Genomic DNA, 21648 nt, shown 5'->3' on the forward strand with positions numbered 1-21648 from the left:
TTAAGGTAAAGTGTAAAAAGTTACTTTCAGGCCTTCAGGTTAGTGCGATTAAGGTAAACTGTACAAAGTTACTCTCAGGCCTCCAGGTTAGTGCGATAAAGGTAAAGTGTAAAAAGTTACTCTCATGCCTTCAGGTTAGTGCGCTTAAGGTAAACTGTAAAAAGTTACTCTCAGGCCTCCAGGTTAGTGCGATAAAGGTAAACTGTAAAAAGTTACTCTCAGGCCTTCAGGTTAGTGCGATAAAGGTAAACTGTAAAAAGTTACTCTCAGGCCTTCAGGTTAGTGCGATTAAGGTAAACTGTAAAAAGTTACTCTCAGGCCTTCAGGTTAGTGCGATTAAGGTAAACTGTACAAAGTTACTTTCAGGCCTTCAGGTTAGTGTGATCAAGGTTAACTGTAAAAAGCTACTCTCATGCCTTCAGGTTAGTGCGATAAAGGTAAACTGTAACAACTTACTCAGTATACTTCTAGAATAGACGTTCTTGATAAATGTTTAGTTATATTTAAATATATACAAAAATACGTAACTTTATTTCGTTTATGGTGACATGGTGTGCTGTGCGTAATTCTCCGGTTTATGTGATTAAATACTTATGAAAATGCTCGGCACTTAAGCATCCTGTCACTGTTATGGTCAATTTTTGTCTTCTTATCTTTCATTTTAGTTATGTACTTTGTCTTTTTGTCATTGTGTGTTTTTTTATGGAACAGTTATTTGTTTTTATAACGATTAAGATTACATAATACGAGGTTGACTGCTGTATCCCAATTTTTGACGTTTGTACATAGAAATGTTTGCTTGTTTTGCTTACACATTGTAAATATAATGGCATTCAATGCGACTGTCATTCAAGTGTGATGATTTGCTAGCTTTAATACCAGGTTTAATCCACCATTTTTATGCATAAGCAATCGTCTATAACAAGTAAAAAATATCACAGTTGTTTTTGATCAGTTGATTTGTTTGATCTTTTGATTTTGCCAATTTATGAAGGACCATCCGTTTTGAATTGCCCTTGGAGCTCGTGTGTTTTGTGTTATTTTACTATTTCATTTTTTTGGTTATTTCTCTGTGCTGGGTGTTTTTGCGTTTGTTTGTACAGTATTCCTGTCTCGTAGTATCGTCATTATAGCGGTATTTGTATGCTGGCGTTTGCTTTTGTTGTAGTTCAGTGCTTCTGTTTTCTTTGTTTTTTCTCTTATAGTTGGTGTGTTACAATCGATTTTATTAATATTTAGTATTTAGTAACCTGGATTTGCTAAATCGAATTATAGTTATTGAACAGCGTACTAATGTTGCCTTGATAAAGAACATAGAAAAAAGTAAGAAAATACAGATTTATAGTATTTATAGCATTTTGCATAAAATATGTTTTCACTACAATATAGTAACAATTAACTTTTCGACTTTAACAAAACACATGTATCAAAACATACAAAATATATATTTAATAAGCAATTTGCAAAGAACTAGACAGATTGTTTGTCATGAGACCTCATGAACATTAAGTGTTACCAGTGCTCGTCCGTCCTCCTCTCTGTCCAACTTTCGTTTCTGCACTTTTACTTTAATTCGCCTCATGCAAATTTTATGAACATCATGCACAAAGCTTAGAACCACAAAACTCAGACAGACTTCAAATTTGGTAGTGAGTCAGGTTATCGAGATGTGGCATTCGTATCCTATAACAATGTAAATTTTATATATGAAACAAATAATTTAAAAAAGACTACAACCCATTAAAAAATATATATCTACACGTATTGAAAAAATCTTCAACATCTATCTGATCTAAAAAGTGTCTTTACCGGTTTCAGCACTCAAACGAATATCAGAAAAGCAGATCCTTTGTCCATGTATGGTTTAAAAGAACTATTATCAAAGCATGGACACAGAATATGTTTTTTTAATATTGATTGAAAGGATATTTTATTTTGTGTAATATGAACATATTTCAAAAGTACGCTCGGGGCAAACTTTTGTATGAAAAATATATTCATCAATTAAAGCTGAGTTTAAACAAATTTAGGCATAGTTAATATAACTTACAACGGTGTTTTCCCTATATACAGTATATTACAAAATATCTTTATAGCATGCAAAATTCATGCCACAAAGTCACTGTAAGCCATCTTAACTTGTTAAAAAGGACTTCCAAAGGACATCTTCATAGTAATTGTTCGAAGTCCTTACATTTAGATTTTAAGTCTTGTTTCCTTTACTGGATACTTTATATTGTCATACAAAAAATGATAACTGATAGAAAAGTCCATTCGTTGATATAGCATTTCCAGTACCAACTTTAAATAGATAACATCTTTTGCATCCTGGTGTTAATTTGTCATACTGAATGTACAGGCACTCGCCACGTTTTAAACACATGGACCCACATGCTACAACACCACATGTGTTTACACTAAACATCTCTTCAAGAGCATTGATAGATCCTGAATAAAGTAAAAAACGTCCCTTTGATCCACCATAGTTTCCTCGTATGCTACTACTGCATGATGGTGTGACTGAAAATTTAAAAGAAATAATAATATGCATCAACGCCTTTCTGAAAATGTCAAAAGAAATTATAATAAACAGCAACTCTAAAACTGATTTCATATGAAGTACAGACATGTGTAAACTACATCTATTAGTTTAATAGCTAAATTTATCAACCGACGAGAGTAACCTTAAAAAAAATCACTTTACGTAAATATTGTAACAAGGAGAAATCACTTTACATAAATATTTTTTGTCTGTTGGTACATTTCAATACTTGGTTATAAGCAAATCAGCGTATGTTGTGTATGACACTTTTATGTAAATAAGACAAATAGACAAAACAGAAAAAGAGTTTCGTAAGGGCTTTGAGCATCAAGACGAAAAAAGGATGGAATTATGAATTATTTTAAGTGATGTACTTGCTCTTATATTGTGACGGTGGTGTTCGTCAATTTTCAGAAAGCAAGGTTTGAAATAATATGGAGAAAATATCTTAAAAGCTTGATTCAGACGATTTTGTTTTCTCTCTTGTTTAACCATAATCTTGCCTTTCGAAAACAAAGTCATGCATGATGGTTAAGTGAGTCCTTCAGTACCGAATTTTACAAAATTATTCAAAATTGCGACATTTTATCATAGCTTGCCTTCAACGTCAAGGTACTGTCTTGCATTTTGAATTGATGATCATGAATGTTTTTAAAGGTTTTGTAAAATCTTTAATGTGTATTATAAAACTATTTCATATTCAAAGTCCAACCCCCGGACCCCCCCCCCCCTCCGGACCCGTCACTGAGCATGCATTAGTCAGGAACTGCTTTCTTTTTTTTTATTTTTAAATGTTCACTGTGTATCATCGCCATCGGAAATTGCGTACTAACGAAGCGGAGAGAAATAGAAAAAAAAAGTAAACAAGTTGAGAATTCATTCAATTGAAAGCATTTCCACTCATTTGATGAGGGTGCCACTTAAGAAATAATTTTCTGATATATAATTCTTTAAATTATTAGGCCGATAAGTACAAAATTAATACAAGATTTTGTGTAATACTCAAAAACTTGCCACTTAGTACCGGAAAATTTTGAGGTCTATCGTCCCCTGTCGCCCCATTCTCAAAATATTGAACTATTTTTCATTTATTTTTCCAGACACGTTTTTAGATTATTATAGTGTGGCATAATATTTACTGAAATTTGTTGGCCAAAAAATGTATTTTAAAGAATATAAACCATAAAAAAAATAAAGTCTAGGGTACAGCAACTTACTCGTGTTGACAAATTTACTGTGTGGCAACATGTTTTCAACTGTTTGGCAACTTGCTAATTTTAGAATAGTTATTTACCGTCCTTTTAAAGAAAGTAAAGGATTAAGTTCAAACATCTAAGGTTTCTTTTTGGGGGGGGGGGGGGGGGGTACCTTTTTATGTTAAATTGTTTTTGTCCTTTTCAAGGTTTAAATTTAAATCTGTTATTTAAATTTAAAACTGTTATTTGACTGATAAATTTCAAAAACTGATAACTGTTTTCGACCCACTGTCTGTAATCTGGTTCGATTCCCGTCTGGGATGAAAATTTCAGGGACTTAATTTTCGGCTCTCCCTTGACACCATTTGCGAGTATGGTCTTGAGGAAACGATGATAGTCCGTCGGAAGGGGACGATAAATGGCTGACCAGTGTTAAGAGAGAGCCATATCTCTTGCACGTTAAAGACACCTTTGTAGATTTCGAAAAAGAGCAGGCTAATGCCGCTACAAGGCAGCACTCGCACCCGCAAAGTGGAAAGGGATTAATATAAGTTGAAAAAACTTGTTTCCCAATCCACTCTAAATAAATATGTTTAAACTAATCTGTTTTGTTAAAATTTGCAAAGTTGTTAACTGTTTATTTGAAATTGAGATTTCTGTTATCTGTTACTTAATACTTAAAGTGTTCACTGTTTTTGACATTAATTTCTCTGTTAACTGATCTTAACAGTTATTTACAAGAATCACATTAAAATTTGCTGTCCATCTCTTTCTTTACGTTGCTTCCGCAAAGGAGTAACATAATCAGCATATAGGTAACTGTACATGTCTTTAAAAATCTTTTAGTATAGTAAATCCTTGATAAAATTGAGAATGGAAATGAGGAAAATGTCAAAGAAATAGAAGGCCGACCGAATAGGAAAAACATCCAGCGCAGCGAGAAAATTATGCACCATGGTGGGGTGTCTATTCACAGATAGGGAAAAACTTAGAATTAACACTCATAATTTTTAAACACCCTTCTTTCCCTTCCTTCCTAATAAATAAGGCTTAATATTTGAGTTATGCATGTGTATATTTATGGAAAGAGAATCGTCCATAGATTTGATTTCCATGGTAATAATGGTGAAATATAATCTATTTTTTGTGTGACCAAAGCAACAATCAGCATTAATTTATACCAAATATTGCAAAATAGGGGGTTGAACATGTCACGTAGATCTCAACAATTTGGTCCAAAGGAAAATTTCAATCAAACCATAGATATATATCTATCAAGAGGTAAAAAAATCAAATGCATTTCTGCATTTTTTTGTTTGTTTCTTGAAACATATAAATGAACCCAAATTTAAAAAATGAAATAAATACAAGACTATATAGCAAAGGTTACGGACTCAAGTTGGGTCATGCAGGTGCCACAAGTGCGGCAGTGTTAAACATATGAAGGGATATATCATGCCCCTCTTTATACGTCTAACCAATGTAGTTATTTCTGGCTTCTATTTGTAATGTATCCAAAACGTGAAAAGTAAAGGCCACCTCTTATCCAGCTAAAATCCTGGTCAGTCCTATGATGAAAATAATTCAGATGTATATGGAATGTTTGATCAGTTATATTGACCAAAAGTAATTGGGACTTAGAGATGAAAGAATGCTTCAACTTGTGACACCTTACATGTTACTTTCTGATTTATACACTGGTTTTGATGATTTAAAAAAAATAGTAAACCTTCTTAATTCCTTTAAATAAAATCATGTAAGCAATCAGTCGTATGAATACCCCGAATGAGTGTAACCATAATTTATAAGTGCCCCCGCCATAAAGAAAAATAATGTTCGCGCCCTATAGTATTCACTCATTCTATCTGTTTGTTACACTTTCCTACGTCATGACGATAATCCAAGTTTGCTACGACTGACTGACATAAATCATTTACTCAACTATACACATAACCAGAAGAAGCCTCCCTTTTGCTGTTTGAAGCATTGTCTGTCCATTTGTCAATTTAAAAATATGGTACATCCGTGTGTATTCTGAAAATTAGTCAGCTTTATAAAAGATTCCTTATGGAGCTTGGCATTTCTGCGACTTTGTACAGTGGTTTTCAAATTTTTGAATACATCGAAGATATGCACTTCCCCTTTTCATTGCTTTCGGGTTTGTTTGGAAAAAAGGGTAAATTAAAGTTGCTGTTAACTCTTATCAGCATTTAAAATTTGTTGTTAACTGTTTTTTCCAAAATCGAGTTGTTGTTAATATGTTAACGGACCCCTACCCTTTTTAATTATGCATTAGATAAAATGCATAAGATAGAAATACCATTTACTTGACAGCATTTAAGATGTATACAAATTATATATTTTCAAAAAGAAACTGGCAAGAAAATTAATTCGAAATGCAATGCACGATTTGTTTCTCCTTACTTTCGGTGAAAACAAAGTATTTCTTAATTTTTATTTTTACAAATGAATCATTTCAGAAATTAAATAATTAAACAATTTCATGTGTCTGTCCGAATTCTCGATCCTGTGGTTGTCGTTGCTTTATCTCTATTTTATTTGTTCTTTTCATAAATTGTTTCATTATGAGTTAGGTGTTAGTTTTCTTGTTGAGTCCTTCCACATTTTTCGGTCGGTGCTTCTTATAGCCGACTATAAGGTACGAGTTTTCGTTGTTGAAGGCCGTACGGTAGCATATAATTGCTTACATACACTTTATTTGATCCTGATGAATAGTTATCTTATTTGCTATCATACCACGTCTCCACTGTTTTTATCTAAAACAATGAGCTAGCACCAACAAAAGATGAATGGACGGTTTATTTTATTGAACTTTCAAGATTCCAACCTAACAACAAATAAGACAAAAGTCGTTAGTAACGATCTATGGATGTATTTAGGATAATATGGTAGAAAAAAAACCTTTTTGCACAAAATCGAAAAGCGGTACGCAAAGAGGCCTTCTGAACTGAATTAACGGCATATATTTAATAATATTTGATAAGTAAGACATTTTGTATATTTGTAAGCCTGTAAAGCTTTGATATCAACAAAATATCGTCACTTGATATTATCTAAACAGTGATTAATTTCCTCTTAAAATTATAATATATTGCAAGACGCCGTACAGACAAAAGTTGTTATTTTGTAATTCGCCGTACAACGTCCTGCAATTCGCCGAACAACAAACAAACAATGTTGTTGTCCATATTCTTTAAAAAAACATGTTTTGACAACAAATTTCAGTAAATATGATGCCACACTATAATAATTTAAAAACGTGTCTGGAAAAAATAATGAAAAACAGTTAAATATCTTGAGAATGGGGCGACAGAGGACGATCGACCTCGAAATTTTCCGGTACTTAGTGGCAAGTTTTGGAGTATTACACAAAATCTTGTATTAATTTTGTACTTTTCGGCCTAATAATTTAAAGAATTATATATCAGAAAATCATTTCTTTAGCGGCACCCTCATCAAATGAGTGGAAACGCTTTAAATTGAATGAATTCTTAACTTGTTTACTTTTTTTCAATTTCTCTCCGCTTCGTTAGTACCCAATTTCCGGTGGCGATGATACACAGTGATTTTGTTATTTGTATTTGTTTTTGGAACATTAATTTAATCCTACATTTGGCATTCTCATTCTCGCTGTCTTCATTAATTATTTCAAATACTTTCAAGATTTAAATTAGGGACCTGAATGATTTATTCATCAAATGTACTTCGTTGTAAAAAAAAAAAAATCGGAAATATTTTTCTAAATTTACCTCTATAAAGAGGGAATCGAGTTGTCCTTTTGTAATTAGTTGTGTCGAACACTTTTGTTACAAAAAGTTGCATATAAATTTGAAAAAGCTTCACGTTAGTTATTACCCCGTCTACTCCAAAATCGGGAAGAACGAGCTATGGGTTGTTGGCAGCAGGAATGATTCAACACGGGTTGCAAATTATTTTAATGTCTGTATAATGACTATTGCAAGGCTAAACGATACTGGTCGGACAAATACTCGGCAATCCACACGAAACGACGGTACATCCGCATTATTCGTCTCCTTACTCGACTTGTAAACTCGTCACAAACAGCACGACACACCCATAAAAGAAATAACAATAGAATATCTGACCATACAGTTTGTAACCGACTACGTTAATTTGGTGTAAGAGCTCGTCGTTCGTGGAGTGAAAATATCCTTACGTAGCGTCACATGATGTCAGTGGACTCGAATACGGATTCGATGGAATAGGCTTACATGGAGACTGCTACTTTATGAAAAGTAGACATTTCAACATTTTAGAAAGCCAAAATATTTGAGTTTCAGTAGAAACGTCAAGATTTTAAAAGTCAAAATTTCAGATTAAAGTCAAAATCTCGAGATTTGAAAAGTTACTAAAGTCAAAATTTTAAATGCTATTTTTTTTACTCTGTTAATAACAAGCTTTCATAGTACAGCTGAATCCGACCAGGGCAAATTCTCCTTTCTTCGTTCCAGACTTTTTTATAACGGCTTCGTCAAAGGAGTGGGCATGTCAATAAAGTTGAGTTCATCTGTTTTATAAATGTATACCAAAAAGACAGGTTGACACGTAAAATCACATCTGATTTAAAAATGGCTAAAGAATGCCGGATGGCATTTATAAACCGATATACCCGGCGAAATAATGGCGGAGGGAGATACAGAGATACTAAATCAGAAGTGTTTTGAACACTAAAAAAAAAAACCCCAAAAAGAAACAAAAAAAAACCAAACTCAAAAGATTATTACTAATATAAAGTATTGTAACAACTTATATAATTACTTACATGTACTCCGTGACGATGATGTACATGGCGTCTTTGTTAATGAACTACTTGGTACCGAATCACTGTGAAAGCCGATACATGTAATTGAGCCTTCAAAATTTCCTGCAGAGTTATCGAACATTCCACCAACCCGAAGAGTACCTGGCACAGGGAAAATCACATTGTCTTTATAAGATTCATCCTTATCATACACCTTACTGGTGTCCATGTACATCCACATTTTCCCAGTTATTTTATCTATTCCATAAGAAATGTAGTACCATGTGTCTTCCGAGGCACTTGACCCACAAATTCCTGTTTCGGTTGTAGTTTGTAACACCCTTGCAAAGTGGATTTTTTTAGTATCAAGCCACAATTTAATATCCTTCAAATCAGTGTTTGGATCATCTGCTTTGTAATGAAATAAGGCACCATGCTGTTTCGCTGTATTTAACCAGAATGATAAAGAAAAGTCATTCACAGCTACCCCTTCAATTCTTATATCGTAATGAGAGCTTCCGTCAAATGCCGTGCTTTGGACGGGAAATCCAGAAGGCTTTATGTTAGTAAATGTCATTTCACACCCTGCTGAATCATCTTGAGTTGTGCTATTTATGTTCACCTCACGGGCATATGCTTTACTGTCAAATGGCCAGAGAAGTTCCAAATTTGCTTTTGTCAATGTAAAGAGACCTGAAAAAATGCGATTGATTATAATGCAAGCCTTGAAAACAATAAAATGATCGCCTATTCCAGTGCAACTATCTGTCTTAGGTGAAAGCGGTTTATTTTCAATAAAAAAGATAGATGTCGATGGTTTTGTTTAATTTTAAATAAAAATGTCAAACATTATTTTGTACAAGATTTTCAAAAGCATCAATTTTAAATTCATTGAAAACATCATTATTTACCAGAAAAGTTAAATAATTTTGTTAAAACATACAAACAGAAAAGTTCATTAATTCTTTTATAACCTTCTAACAGAAAAGTTAAATAATAGTTTTAAAACATACTAATAGAAAAGTTTAGTAATGAAAAGCTTCTAATAAAAGCCATCACTATTTTGTCATCAAAAGTATTTCACTTGTCTAACAATCAATATTTGAACTAGATTCCACTAAAAATTCTAAAATATAAAAACTTCTAATGAGAAATAAATAAAAGAAAAATGTCCAAGAAAAGAAATTTATTGTTTGATATGAAAAAGGGAAGACATATACAATCTTAAAAAAGTCCTTTCGGATGTTTTCAAAAAATATTATAAAAAACCAATAAATGATATGCATATTTATTATTTCAAAAAGTTCAAGCTTAAAGAATGGATTTTACAAAATTACATTATGATCTTACCTTGCAAGACTAGAACTTCTGTAAGCAGCGTCATGACTAATGAATAATTCGTGTTATCTATGCTCATATCAAAATTATCCTCATAATTGTCAAATCGATTCTGCCAGACTTCAGAATGTAAGTCTTTTCTATTATTGAATTCCAGCAGCCACTAGCCTAGTCGTTTAATTAGTATTCGGCAGTGTTGGATTTGATAAGGCATGTTCTCTACTCCAACCATAACACTAATGTGATTCCAATGGTTGATATATTGAAAGATTTTTGATCCTCTGTACCGTCAAACAATATAATATGTAAAACAGACAAACTTATCTTCTGCCTTGTAGAATGATATTAAATAAAACTCTCTTTCTGGTAGATTAATAAGTTAGTACGTGAAGCGATAAGATTTGTTCATTTTGGGCTTTATTGATTTTTAAGCTCATCAGTTTGAGAAACAAGAAAGTTTTATTTCATTTTAAAATAATTTTGAATGTAATGTGTCTTCTGATTGGCTGAATGTGTTTGTCTACCTGCTCAAAGACATAGCTTGTTCAAATAACCGTAAAATCAAACTTGTTATCATGATGTACTTCTTAAAAATTGAATTTACAAATAAATTACAAGGAATGACTGTAACCTTTTTTCTATCTATTCGAAATAACCAAACAAAATGTGGTGCACTCTTTCAAACAACCTGCATTCAATGTGCACCACCTTTTTATGTTCTTTTTTAAAGACAGATTTTTTTTACAACTCTTTGCTAGTTGTCATTCTGCATTGAAAATTACCATGTTCTGTATATAGCATTGAATTGATTGTTGGTTGAATAAGTTAACGTCAACTTGTAAATAGTTTATGAATGCTCATGACGTTATTATATTTTAAGTATATTGATACATGTAAATATATGTTCGGGTAGGCAAATACATAAAATGTATATCAAAATTATTCAATCAATGGCATGGTTAATTGTAGCCCTGTTGGTCACTTACAACAAACAAAAGTTCAATTTCAATGTTATTTGTTTTAAGTATAAACTTACGCGAGAAGTATGATTCAATCGTAACTACTCGGCCATTCTCACTATGCAACACAAGTTAATTAAGCAATTTTATTGATATTAATTATTTGGTATCTATGCAATGTTTTACGATTTAGGATTAAAAGAAGTAACAAAAGTTTATTGTGTAAAAAATAATGGTCCTTCGAGAAACTTTTTTTTAATGTGTCACCAACGACTGTTACACCATTTACCTGTTTGAAAAAAAGTATCCAAAATATTAAAAGCTGCTCTCTTCATTTGAAAATGTAGAATGTCAAATTTCAATCTTTGCATACATTTTCTTGATGATAGTTAAAATGAAGGTACTAAGTCCTTTTTGATAAATATTCCGTATCAGCTTCACAAATAATACACGATAGTCTTGAAGTATAGATTCTGCGTACTGACGTTGTTCATGACGTTTAACGTACGATTCTACATCAAAGTTAATGTTAATTTAACCATGTGTCTATCAGGTTAAGGATTCGGTCCCAGTACCTAAAATCTTTCAATCCTCTGTGGATGGATTTTACATAGGTAAGTAAAATCTAATATTAAAAAAGCGAAATGAGGTAGTAAAATTTGATGTATGCCAAAGAAGCACTTGTTTGCTTTTATAGTGATTAAGATGATAAAACAATGTTGACTGCTGTACCCCTATTTTTGTCGTAGTTCTCCTCTTATATTTGATGTGTTTCCCTCAGTTTTAGCTTGTAACCCGGATTTGTTTTTTTCTCAATCGATTTATGAATTTCAAATACCGATATACTACTATTGCCTTTATTTGACATTTTTGACTATTGTGTCTGTTTGTTTTGTTCATGCATCGTTGTCAATATAAGGAAATTTAAAGCGACTGTCATACAAGTGAAAAGTTTAGCTAACTATAAAACCAGGTTCAATCCACCGTTTTCAACAAAAGAAAAAGCATGTACCAAATCTAAAATATAACAGTTGTTATCCATTCGTTTGATGTGTTTGAGCATTTGATTTGCCATTTAATTAGGGACTTTCCTTTTTTGAGTTTTCCTCGGATTTCAGTATTTTTGTGATTTTAAGTCTTATAATTTACTTTGTTGGCGTCAAATAATTACGAGCTAAAACATCTTTATAATTGTTACACAAGAGTTGTTCTTGCTTCATATACATGTAAAATTCTCCAGAAATATTATTTAAGACAGTTTCGTATGCAATTCAAGTATTGGAAGAGTATAGTTTATGACGGGAAATTAAAGAAATTCACCGTTATATAAAAAAAACCATTTTATTATAGTTTAAAGAACGGGACATATCAGAAATGCAAGTATCTGTTAAAAAGAATCCAAATGATATACACATTACAAACTATATGAATCATTGTTCATGATAATTTTACTATCTTTTGCATTATCTGTTATGGTGGTTTTTTATCAGTTCTAGTCGTGAATCATTTTCATCGGAGTTCAGTATTTTTGTGATTTTACTTATTGAAAATAGCTTTAAATCGTATATAACAAGTGATAATAATCTGCTGACTGTTTTTACAAAAAAATAGATACTCCTTTGGTACTCACTTCGAGTGTAACATTGGTCATAGGTTCTCCAGAATTGTAAGCACTTTCATGTCTCTACCAAAACACACATTATATATGCTTTGCAACACAAAATCAACCATAAAAATAACATTGTACCCGTCTACTCAATGAATGCAAGAGCTTCATGCCTCTTATCGTAAACTCTTTGCCTACGCAAAATTTTCAATTCTTCTACACAAGGACTGTAAGTACTTTTTTTACAAACAATAGAACATTTTCTTATCTGAAGCTTCAACGCAGTTTTAAACAAAGATTAATTCTAATGCATCAGTCATATTAGTACATGTAGTACAAATACAATTTCTTTTTAAATGTACCTATACAGATTAAGTATTTTGAATTGCCAGGATATTCTTGTTTTGTCTCCTAGAACTAATTTAACTCTCATTAACCAACATTGTGAGAGTATTGTCAGACATGTTTTTTATAAGCCACCAAACAAAATACTATAACAGCAGTATATTGTTGATATTGTGAGAAATTTTAAATGATGTGTAAGGACTAATAATGAATTGGAGAACGAAAATGGGTACTCCCACAAATATTGTACTATGAATAATGGTATCCCAAAGTAAAATATGTTAACTTTGCACACGTAGTTTTGTAAAAAGAAAGCTCTATTTTCTTACGATACTGATTGTTATATTGTACCACATTGACAGACAGTTTAATATTTTCAAATGATTCCTAATAATTAAAGAAATAAGAATATCTATTGAATTTTCATGTGTCTTTTCGATAAATTGTCCTTTAAGTTCTCATACCAGATCCAATTTCAATACTTGACCAGCGTTACCTATCGTTTTACGATCATTTTCTCGATATACGGAATGAAAGCTGTGAGAAAGCCTGGGAGGCGCCAGGTTAATAATAAACATGCTGCATGAATATTTAATTCAGTGGTTGTTGTTTGATACTGTCTGTCCGTTTTTTTTAAGTTAATAATTTTTCATAAATCTGTTATTTTGATATATTTTTTTACTTGTGTTAATTGTTTCACATTTCGACATGTAGGACGGTTTCAGAACTAGGTTAGTTTATATGTAAGTTTCTTAAATAATTCCAAAATTTATAAACGGACACTTTTAAGAAATTTACTCCTAGAATAATAAGTGAAGGAGGCTTTTGGATAATTTCAAAACATTGCACAATTTTTATCAGCATAATTTCTGTAAATATAATGCTACTCATAAAAAAGGCAGCCATTATTTGTTTTTATCATATTTTGAAGTCGTAAATTAACTCATCATAGATACCAGGACTAAATTTAGTATATACGCCAGACGCGCGTTTCGTCTACAAAAGACTCATCCTCGGACTCATTAGTAAATAGATCCTTAATATCGTATGTCGTTCAACAGCAGACGATGTACTTACTAACCCAGTTAAAATCATTTTTTTCTTCCAATACGATTTTAGATAATTATTTGCCTCTCACACATACTGTCAATTTCAATTAATTCCAAGAAGAGACTGCACGAAACCTATAACCTTTATATCTGCTTTATTGTGTCCTGATCAACAAAGACGGCTTCATTACCGTTGTTTCCTGTTGTAGCGAGTACATTTAACACTACTTTTCAAAGTGTGTGCCATCCTGTATTTTCTTTTTAATCAGCGTTCCTGTCCATATCCAACTTGCACGCGACTTTTAATATTCTTTAACATCGATTTCAATAACGTTTTTATTAAATCCTCTCATTTCATACAAAATGTATAGAAAATGTAAGCTTATGATACGCAGACATATTATTTAATTTTTTTTCTATCACATCTAAAATAAATTGTATGTAAATATTTCATAAAATAGGTTCTTTTGCAATGGTCTTGATATTGAAATATATAACATAATTTGAAGCTTACATGTGATAGCTTTTTTCGAATTTAAGAAAAAATGAATTAATGTTAAGAGTTTCCGAGCTTTTTTCGGAAATTTTACGGTTGCAAATGTACTAGTAGTTATACTGGCGACCCGCTCATCGTAACATTTTGTCTCTTATATGAAATATCATTTCCAATTCCGTCATTTTCAATATCAGTGGCAAGAAAAATGTAAAAATTCAAAAATCACCACTACAAAAAAATGTATCACTTTGAAGATTTGCTACCGAGTTTTCCAGTACGAGATCTCATTCATTTGGTCGATAAGCTTTGTATTATAGACAATATAATCATCACAGGGGAATTTATTTATCACATTAAAGGATATTTAAGTGAGTTTTGTTTACTTTGCACATTTCGTAATGCATGTCTCACTTGTTTAGTGAACTATGGACCGGAAGCTAAAAACACTTTCTTAACTGTAGCAGTTATTTAAAAAAAGAATTGAACAATTACGCAACATTTATTATATGTCTATAACAATATGATAGGAAAATCCTTTGAAAATGATTCATTTTAATTCCCTTTTCTAACATAGTACAAAATAGTTTTTACACACTATTTTGGGGATACATTCAATAGAATATAAATTATCAGTATTGAAAGTTTGTTTTTATATATAATAATCTCATATTTGTACAGTTTTGAGTGATTGTTCGATTAAATAATTATATCTCTATTTAGTTGAAACAGTGAGCATAAGGAAGAATATCAGGATTAATGTACTGACACGAACTATCATTGATATGGTCATATTTATAAATAAACTGTTTATAAAACTTTTGAAGTTTTGAAATACTAAGGCTTTTCTACCTCAGGAATAGATTACCTTAGCTGTATTTGGCAAAACTTTTAGAAATTTTGGTCCTTAATACTCTTCAACTTCGTATTTTATTTGGCCTTTTTATTTTTTTTTGGATTCAAGAGTCACACTAACGCGTCTTTTGTAGACGAAACAAACGCACGTCTGACGTAAATACAAAATTTAATCCTGGTATATATGATAAGTTTATCTAGGTAGTTAAGACAACCAGAATTTGGGATGTATGCTAGATTAAATATGTGTCTATGACAGAAAATATGCCTTATTATAAATAGCATACTAACCTTAATAACATTGATATGTCTTAATAATCATGCGTATTAACAGCTCCTTCAAAATAAACTTTTTCCTGTGACGTAGACCATTGTGATTGGTCGTTTGGTTTACAGAAGACACATGTATCTAGATTAAACTGTTAAACTATCATTTCAAATATCATGAAAGTATACAAAATAAGATTTCAGACAGTTTCTAGAATTGGCTTTAAATCTGAGGCCAATTTAATTTTAAAAATGGCTTTGGGAAATTAGTTATCTTAATCTGCAACAATTTGCGTTAAGAAAATAAGCGTATAAAGAAATCTGAAATTAAAAAAAAAAAACATTGAACACAATAGTATGTAAAATACATTTTTTATTAAGAAACTTTCTCGACCAGAATATTTAATGTTATAGAAGTTAACATAACAAAATAAATGGTTGAAGTGCTATAAAATTGAAAGTTCTTAATAAATACAGGTAGCTCTAATAGCTCTTGGGAGAAAAAATACAGATAAAATGGATACTTTATTCAAATGATTATATATGATATGATGGATTAATATATACTAGAAAGATGATAGTTACATGTAAATTTGTACAAATAGAAATGCTATTTATAAAGATAGCTGTAAATTATTTATAATGGGAACTTTTTCTCTCATTTGCTACCCCCCCCCCCCCCCCCCCCCGACATAAATCAAGACCGCCTTAGTTGCTTCCCTGGGCAACTTAGGTTTGATGTAACATGTGATTATTCATAAAGTATGTTTAAAAAAATAAAAAATAAACTTTCTTAATGCTTCAGCAAATTGGATTGATCGAACAAATCATCGCTGTTGGAGGGACCCGAAAATAATTGCAATTTTAAAACTTTGTAAATTGTCTAGACATTTTTAAAATCTATTTTAAGGACGTATATATTACACTTTGACCTCATTGACCAATACCTCAATAAAGTCCACAACAGCAGTTATTTTTGCTCATTAAACTTAATTGTGTTGTTGATAATGACATCGCAATGAAATCGGAACTTTTCTAGGATTAAGATGCATTGCATTGTTACTGTTTCAGCTTACATGGACACTAATAAGTTTTAATAGCATTTTCATGTTAGTCGATACGATTTCACTTTTACTTAATTAAAACCAGGACATAAATTTAGTGTTTTTATACATTGACTTGCAGGCAGTTTTTTTTATGGATCGTAGCGACAGTTACGTTTGAGATGTAAACGATGATGCACTCATATCACACCACTCAGAAAATGCGAAAATAGCGCAAAAATTAGAGAAACATTGTTCACTGTTGTGATTGAAACATATACCTGGGACCATAGCAGAACATTTTATCTTGTTGGAAGGTGTGATTTATTAAGATACTAGCAGGTCGACTTCGATTTTAAAGAAAGAGGGGAAAGGAGGGGACGTTTTTAAAAATCTATGAATTCGGAGACAAAAACATTAACATAGTATTGATAACAGTGCGTGGCTTTTCGTCTGAGCTCCCTTTGAAAAATCAGATTTTGTCATGTATTAATTTTTAAACATAAAGTAAATAGTTTCATGACTTTTGTTTTGGTTCTGTAGTGTTAAAAATCGTAATTCCAAATTGAAAAAAAAACAAACTAGTATTCATTTATATTCAGTCGGTCATATCTTTATATTTTAGATGTACTAATACAATATCCATTGAGTGTGTCAATGTCTACAATACTTTATAAATTATGCTTACAGTTGCAAAGTTTGGATATTTAACAATTCCAATCTTTCAACAAGTCTGAAATAAAAATTAGGTAAAATTTTTCTATAGAAATCAATAGACTATATATTGACAGTCAAAGTGACAGAACTAAGCATTTGCTTGATCATCACAAGTCATAAATATATTCAATCTCTGAGAATAGTCACTAATCCTAATTGTTATTGACACATCAAAACATTTGAGTTTCCTCATACATTAACACAGCATGTTATTTCCATTTTAAATTTAAAACCACACCAGTCCTAATCTTGTAATGTGATAATGCTATGAAAAATCCCTTTATATCGCAACATTTTGTGGGTTACATCCTCCTCCTCTTTGACTGTTAGATGTCTCAATAGAAATAATACCACAATTCCTTATTTCTAAATTGAATTTCAATTTTCTTCAAAGAAACAGAATAAAAAGCATTGTCGTCGTCTTATTTTATGACGATAAGAGAAACAGACATTACACAACAATCTCATTATCAGATTTTCCAAAGCAACGAATGGATTAAAATAATGCAAAGATTTTGCATTTATTCACAAATATAGAACACGTTTGTTTCCGCGCCCTTTAGACAGTGGAAAATCTAGTGGCAAAAAATCATCGCCCTTATAGCACTGACAGATGGAACTCCTAAATGATTATCACGTGCTCCGACGCTTTGTATGATATCAAAAGATAACGTTTATGAAAGCAACAAATTTGTAATAAGGAATATAAGTTAAAATAAAACGAAAAACATCACACAAGTAAGCGTTTCCTATAAGTAATTTATACAAAATGCATTGGTAAAAGGAAGATTACAATACAGCCAGTATAAATTTTGACTACAATATTATCTAACAAAAGCAAGGTAATTTTCATAAAATTATGTTTGTCAGCTGTATCAATGAACTTTATGAAATGACACCTACTTTATCTGCCTTATTCTTAACCATGCGGAATGGACCCTACCTGTTTTACTGTTTGGAAAATATAATACTTTAAAGACACTGAAAGTTAGTAGTTGGAAGATATGTTATCTGAAATACTGTAAAAATCTTTTTATACATCTGTGTGTTTTTTTTTTCTCTATTTTTCTAACTGCGCAAATCTCTAATTAAATTAAACAATCTTAACAAATTATTACTAACTTTTAATTCAATTATGTTTTATTCTCTGACGACTATCAACTGTCAACTTTGAAAATTTTCAGATAAGTCGTTCCAGAGCTTTGTTCCTTTTATCATCAAATGTTACGCAGTTCGTCATGCCTTTAATTCGAACATGTTTTTTCAAATTACAATGGTGCACATATATTGCATGTTACATCTACCTTTCAATTTTAACGATTTTAATTGAGATAAGTTGTTTCAGAGTTACGAGACCTAGATTCTAAAGTTAAAAACTCAATAATGTGCATATGTCTCTCGAAAACGTAAGAAATCTTCAACGAAATCAAAGAAATAGTAATTTTTCTAATGTCATTCTGTGACATGCAAATTAAATCTACATAAAAGGTTTTAGACGGACTTCTTGTGGGATAACACTCCTATAACAATACTATACATTATCAGATCAAAGTCTTTACGTAGAGATCAGTATCTGTCCTTACAAACCTGCTCGTGCATTTTTCATTGTTATTCAACGCAAATTTATTTTTTAAGATACCTGGGACGATCTTATTTCACAAAGGATTTCTATTGTCTACTTATTGTACCTCGAACTTATTTACCCGATGTAGGTCTTTAAGTTGGAGTTCAATTCAATTAAAGTTAATCGGGCATGACTAATTAGTTACGCCCTCTTAAAATCAGGGGGTCCGAAATATGATTGGGAAATAACACCCAGCAAAATACCTTAATTTACAATTTCAAGAATTTGTTTGATTCAAAGTGCTTTTGGTTGCTTAAATATCTTCGATCAATAATCAGACGGTATTTTGTGGAAATAAATAACCTGTCCCGAACTGGGAGATGTTGGCTGCAATAGGAATTAATTACTTATAGTGGCCGTTATTGATTGTAAATTCATGACGTTTTGTTTATGGCATTCGTCTATCGTTGAGAAAAAAGAGTGAAGGAGGGCTTAACTTGCGAGTTCGATCATTATGGATCAAATCTACAAGTATTCTATTACGGCATACGTTTTACCTCTAGCGAACGCTCTGTCTTATTGTAAAAAGTGCCACTCTTAATTTGAAAACATTTGTTTCAAATTGATCCACTTTGAATCTAGTCGTGAATGTGCATGACATATTAGCCACTGGACACAAAGGAACAATAAAAACGTTTTACCTCTAGCGAACGCTAGATGCCATATTGTAAAAAGTGCCACTCTAAATTTGTAAACATTTGCTTCAAATTGATCCACTTTGAATCTAGTCGTGAATATGCATGACATATTTGCCACAGGACACAAAGGAGCAATAAATTAATCAGCTTCATTTAGTGATTTATGATCATTTGTCCTCAGTTGATTATAGTCTCAAACAGTTTTCCAATTTTTATATATTTCATTTTTATTTACATTTGAATTTTTATGCGTAAATCTTAGCATTTCTTCCATCAATTTTCTCTTCCATAATTTTTCTCTTTGCATTTAATCTTTTTTCTTCTAATCATTTTTCTCTTTGCATTTAATCTTTTTTTTCTAATATTAAAAAAACATTGTCGTAGTACACATCAGGGATTACATTGTATAATTTCCAGCAAAACTAATAGGGGAGGGACTAAAACAGAAAAACAATCTCCATTGAGTGGCAATAACTCATATATTGAAGTGTACAATGACGGCTGTCTCATCTAGGTGACAACATTTGCTGTTTCAAATTTATTCATATCGTAGACTGGTATAATAGTTGTCATAAAAGCAAAACAAAAAAAAAAAAAAAAAAAAAATGATAAAAAAGGTTGACAACAATTTATAAAAAAAAGATTCAACTTATTTTGAGCGTTTTATTTTTTTTATATTGTCTTGCTGATCGGTTTTGTTATATTTTTTTTGGTCTTTTTTCATAGAACATTCCGTATACAGAATAATAAGCTCAAAACCGACCCATGACGAAATAATACTTATACGGAGTTAATTCAATAATATTTTCCGTCAAATATTATATATCCGAAAAGGTACATTTGATTTCATATTATTTACCGTCAAAGATAATAATCCCAACAATCACAAGTGTTCGAATAATTTCACCTGCCATTTTTTAATTTTGATTGGTGAAAATTTTTAATATATACCAGTAAAAGAAAAACACTTCATTGTATAATAAAAAGGTGAAATAAATAATGATAATGGATGACGACTAGCGGCGAATAAAATTAATATTCAGGACGATTACGTGTAAATATAATAAGAGTATTAACCCCGTTTTTTACTAGCCTGACAAGCTGAGTCGGTTTTTTTTTATCGTGTAAGTTCACAGGAAGAAAAATCACCCGACCCGGACACATTTCTGACTCTGAGCTGGCCAGTCTTTGCTCTTACCCTATGATACCACGTGTTAAGCATTGACATAGAATACCAATTTAATTAACATCTTTGTTTGACCCGTTCGGGATTCGAACAAATTTAATGACCTCCCGCTCTCGAGGCGAACGCCCTCACACAAGACCAACCAGGAGAGCGGTAGTGATCGGTAGTACAGAATATCATACCTAAAACTAATTTAAAGTCATATGAATTTTTAGGTCCTCAATGCTCTTCAACTTTGTATTTGTTTGACATTTTAACTGTTTTGATCTGAGCGTCACTGATGAGTCTTATGTAGACGAAACGCACGTCTGGCGTATTAAATTATAATCCTGGTACCTTTGATAACTAATGAAACCTCAAATAAAAAAAAAAAAAATATGCATATGTTTTTTAAACTAAATGGATAGTTTTCATTATACAACTTATGTACACATACTTTTTTCTAAGGAAAATTCTTTAATTTGTCCACATTTAAAAGAAGTTTACTTATTTTTAATTGCTTGCTGCCAGGAAGCAATTCGCCGACATATTTTCCGTATGCATAGTGACCTTAGCGTGACCCGTCTCGTAAAAATCCGGTGATAGCAATACGCATGAATCTGTCATTGAAATAAACAATTACCTGGTTGTATATGTTAAACACGTGCTAAACACCCATGCTTTTTGTTGATTATTTACTATAAGGTGACAATCGGTAAAATTCGGCTTCAAAACACGGCATTTAATGAGTAGCCATATTTGTTAAATCATAACAGACTGATAGAAAAAAATTGACGATTATACGATAAATTTGCGTAAAAAATGATAAAATTGTGCACAGAGGACTAAGTTTATGATATATACATGCATTGGTTCAAGAATTGGGCATGGATGAACATTAATTTTCACCAGTCACTCGTTTCTTATGACTTTAAAAGTACAATACACAATACAGTTTCACAGAATTCTCACAGTTACTAAAGCGAGCTAAAAGTATCTAACCTAAATTGGATGCGTGAAATGATATT

The 21648-nt window shown here is 31.5% G+C and overlaps 1 protein-coding gene across 1 annotated transcript; it reads right to left on the reverse strand.

Annotated features, from left to right (window-relative positions):
• Positions 1-1379: 1379 nt before the first annotated feature.
• On the reverse strand, positions 1380-11493 carry LOC143085320 (uncharacterized). The gene is made up of 3 exons (XM_076261600.1): positions 9872-11493; positions 8543-9214; positions 1380-2520 (listed from the first exon to the last, which is right to left on the reverse strand). Exons 1-3 carry the CDS (start codon positions 9936-9938, stop codon positions 2240-2242), a joined length of 1020 nt encoding a protein of 339 aa, XP_076117715.1. The 5' UTR covers positions 9939-11493; the 3' UTR covers positions 1380-2239.
• Positions 11494-21648: the final 10155 nt, after the last annotated feature.

Source organism: Mytilus galloprovincialis, chromosome 8, assembly GCF_965363235.1.
Source record: "Mytilus galloprovincialis chromosome 8, xbMytGall1.hap1.1, whole genome shotgun sequence".
Lineage (NCBI taxonomy): Eukaryota > Metazoa > Mollusca > Bivalvia > Mytilida > Mytilidae > Mytilus > Mytilus galloprovincialis.

Coding starts and splice junctions, on each gene's coding strand:
- LOC143085320 (XM_076261600.1), bottom strand. CDS start 9,938: ATGAGCATAGATAACACGAATTATTCATTAGTCATGACGCTGCTTACA. Junction 9,215..9,871: donor AGAAGTTCTAGTCTTGCAAG/GTAAGATCATAA, acceptor GCATTTTTTCAG/GTCTCTTTACATTGACAAAA. Junction 2,521..8,542: donor ATCATCGTCACGGAGTACAT/GTAAGTAATTAT, acceptor TTAAATTTTCAG/TCACACCATCATGCAGTAGT.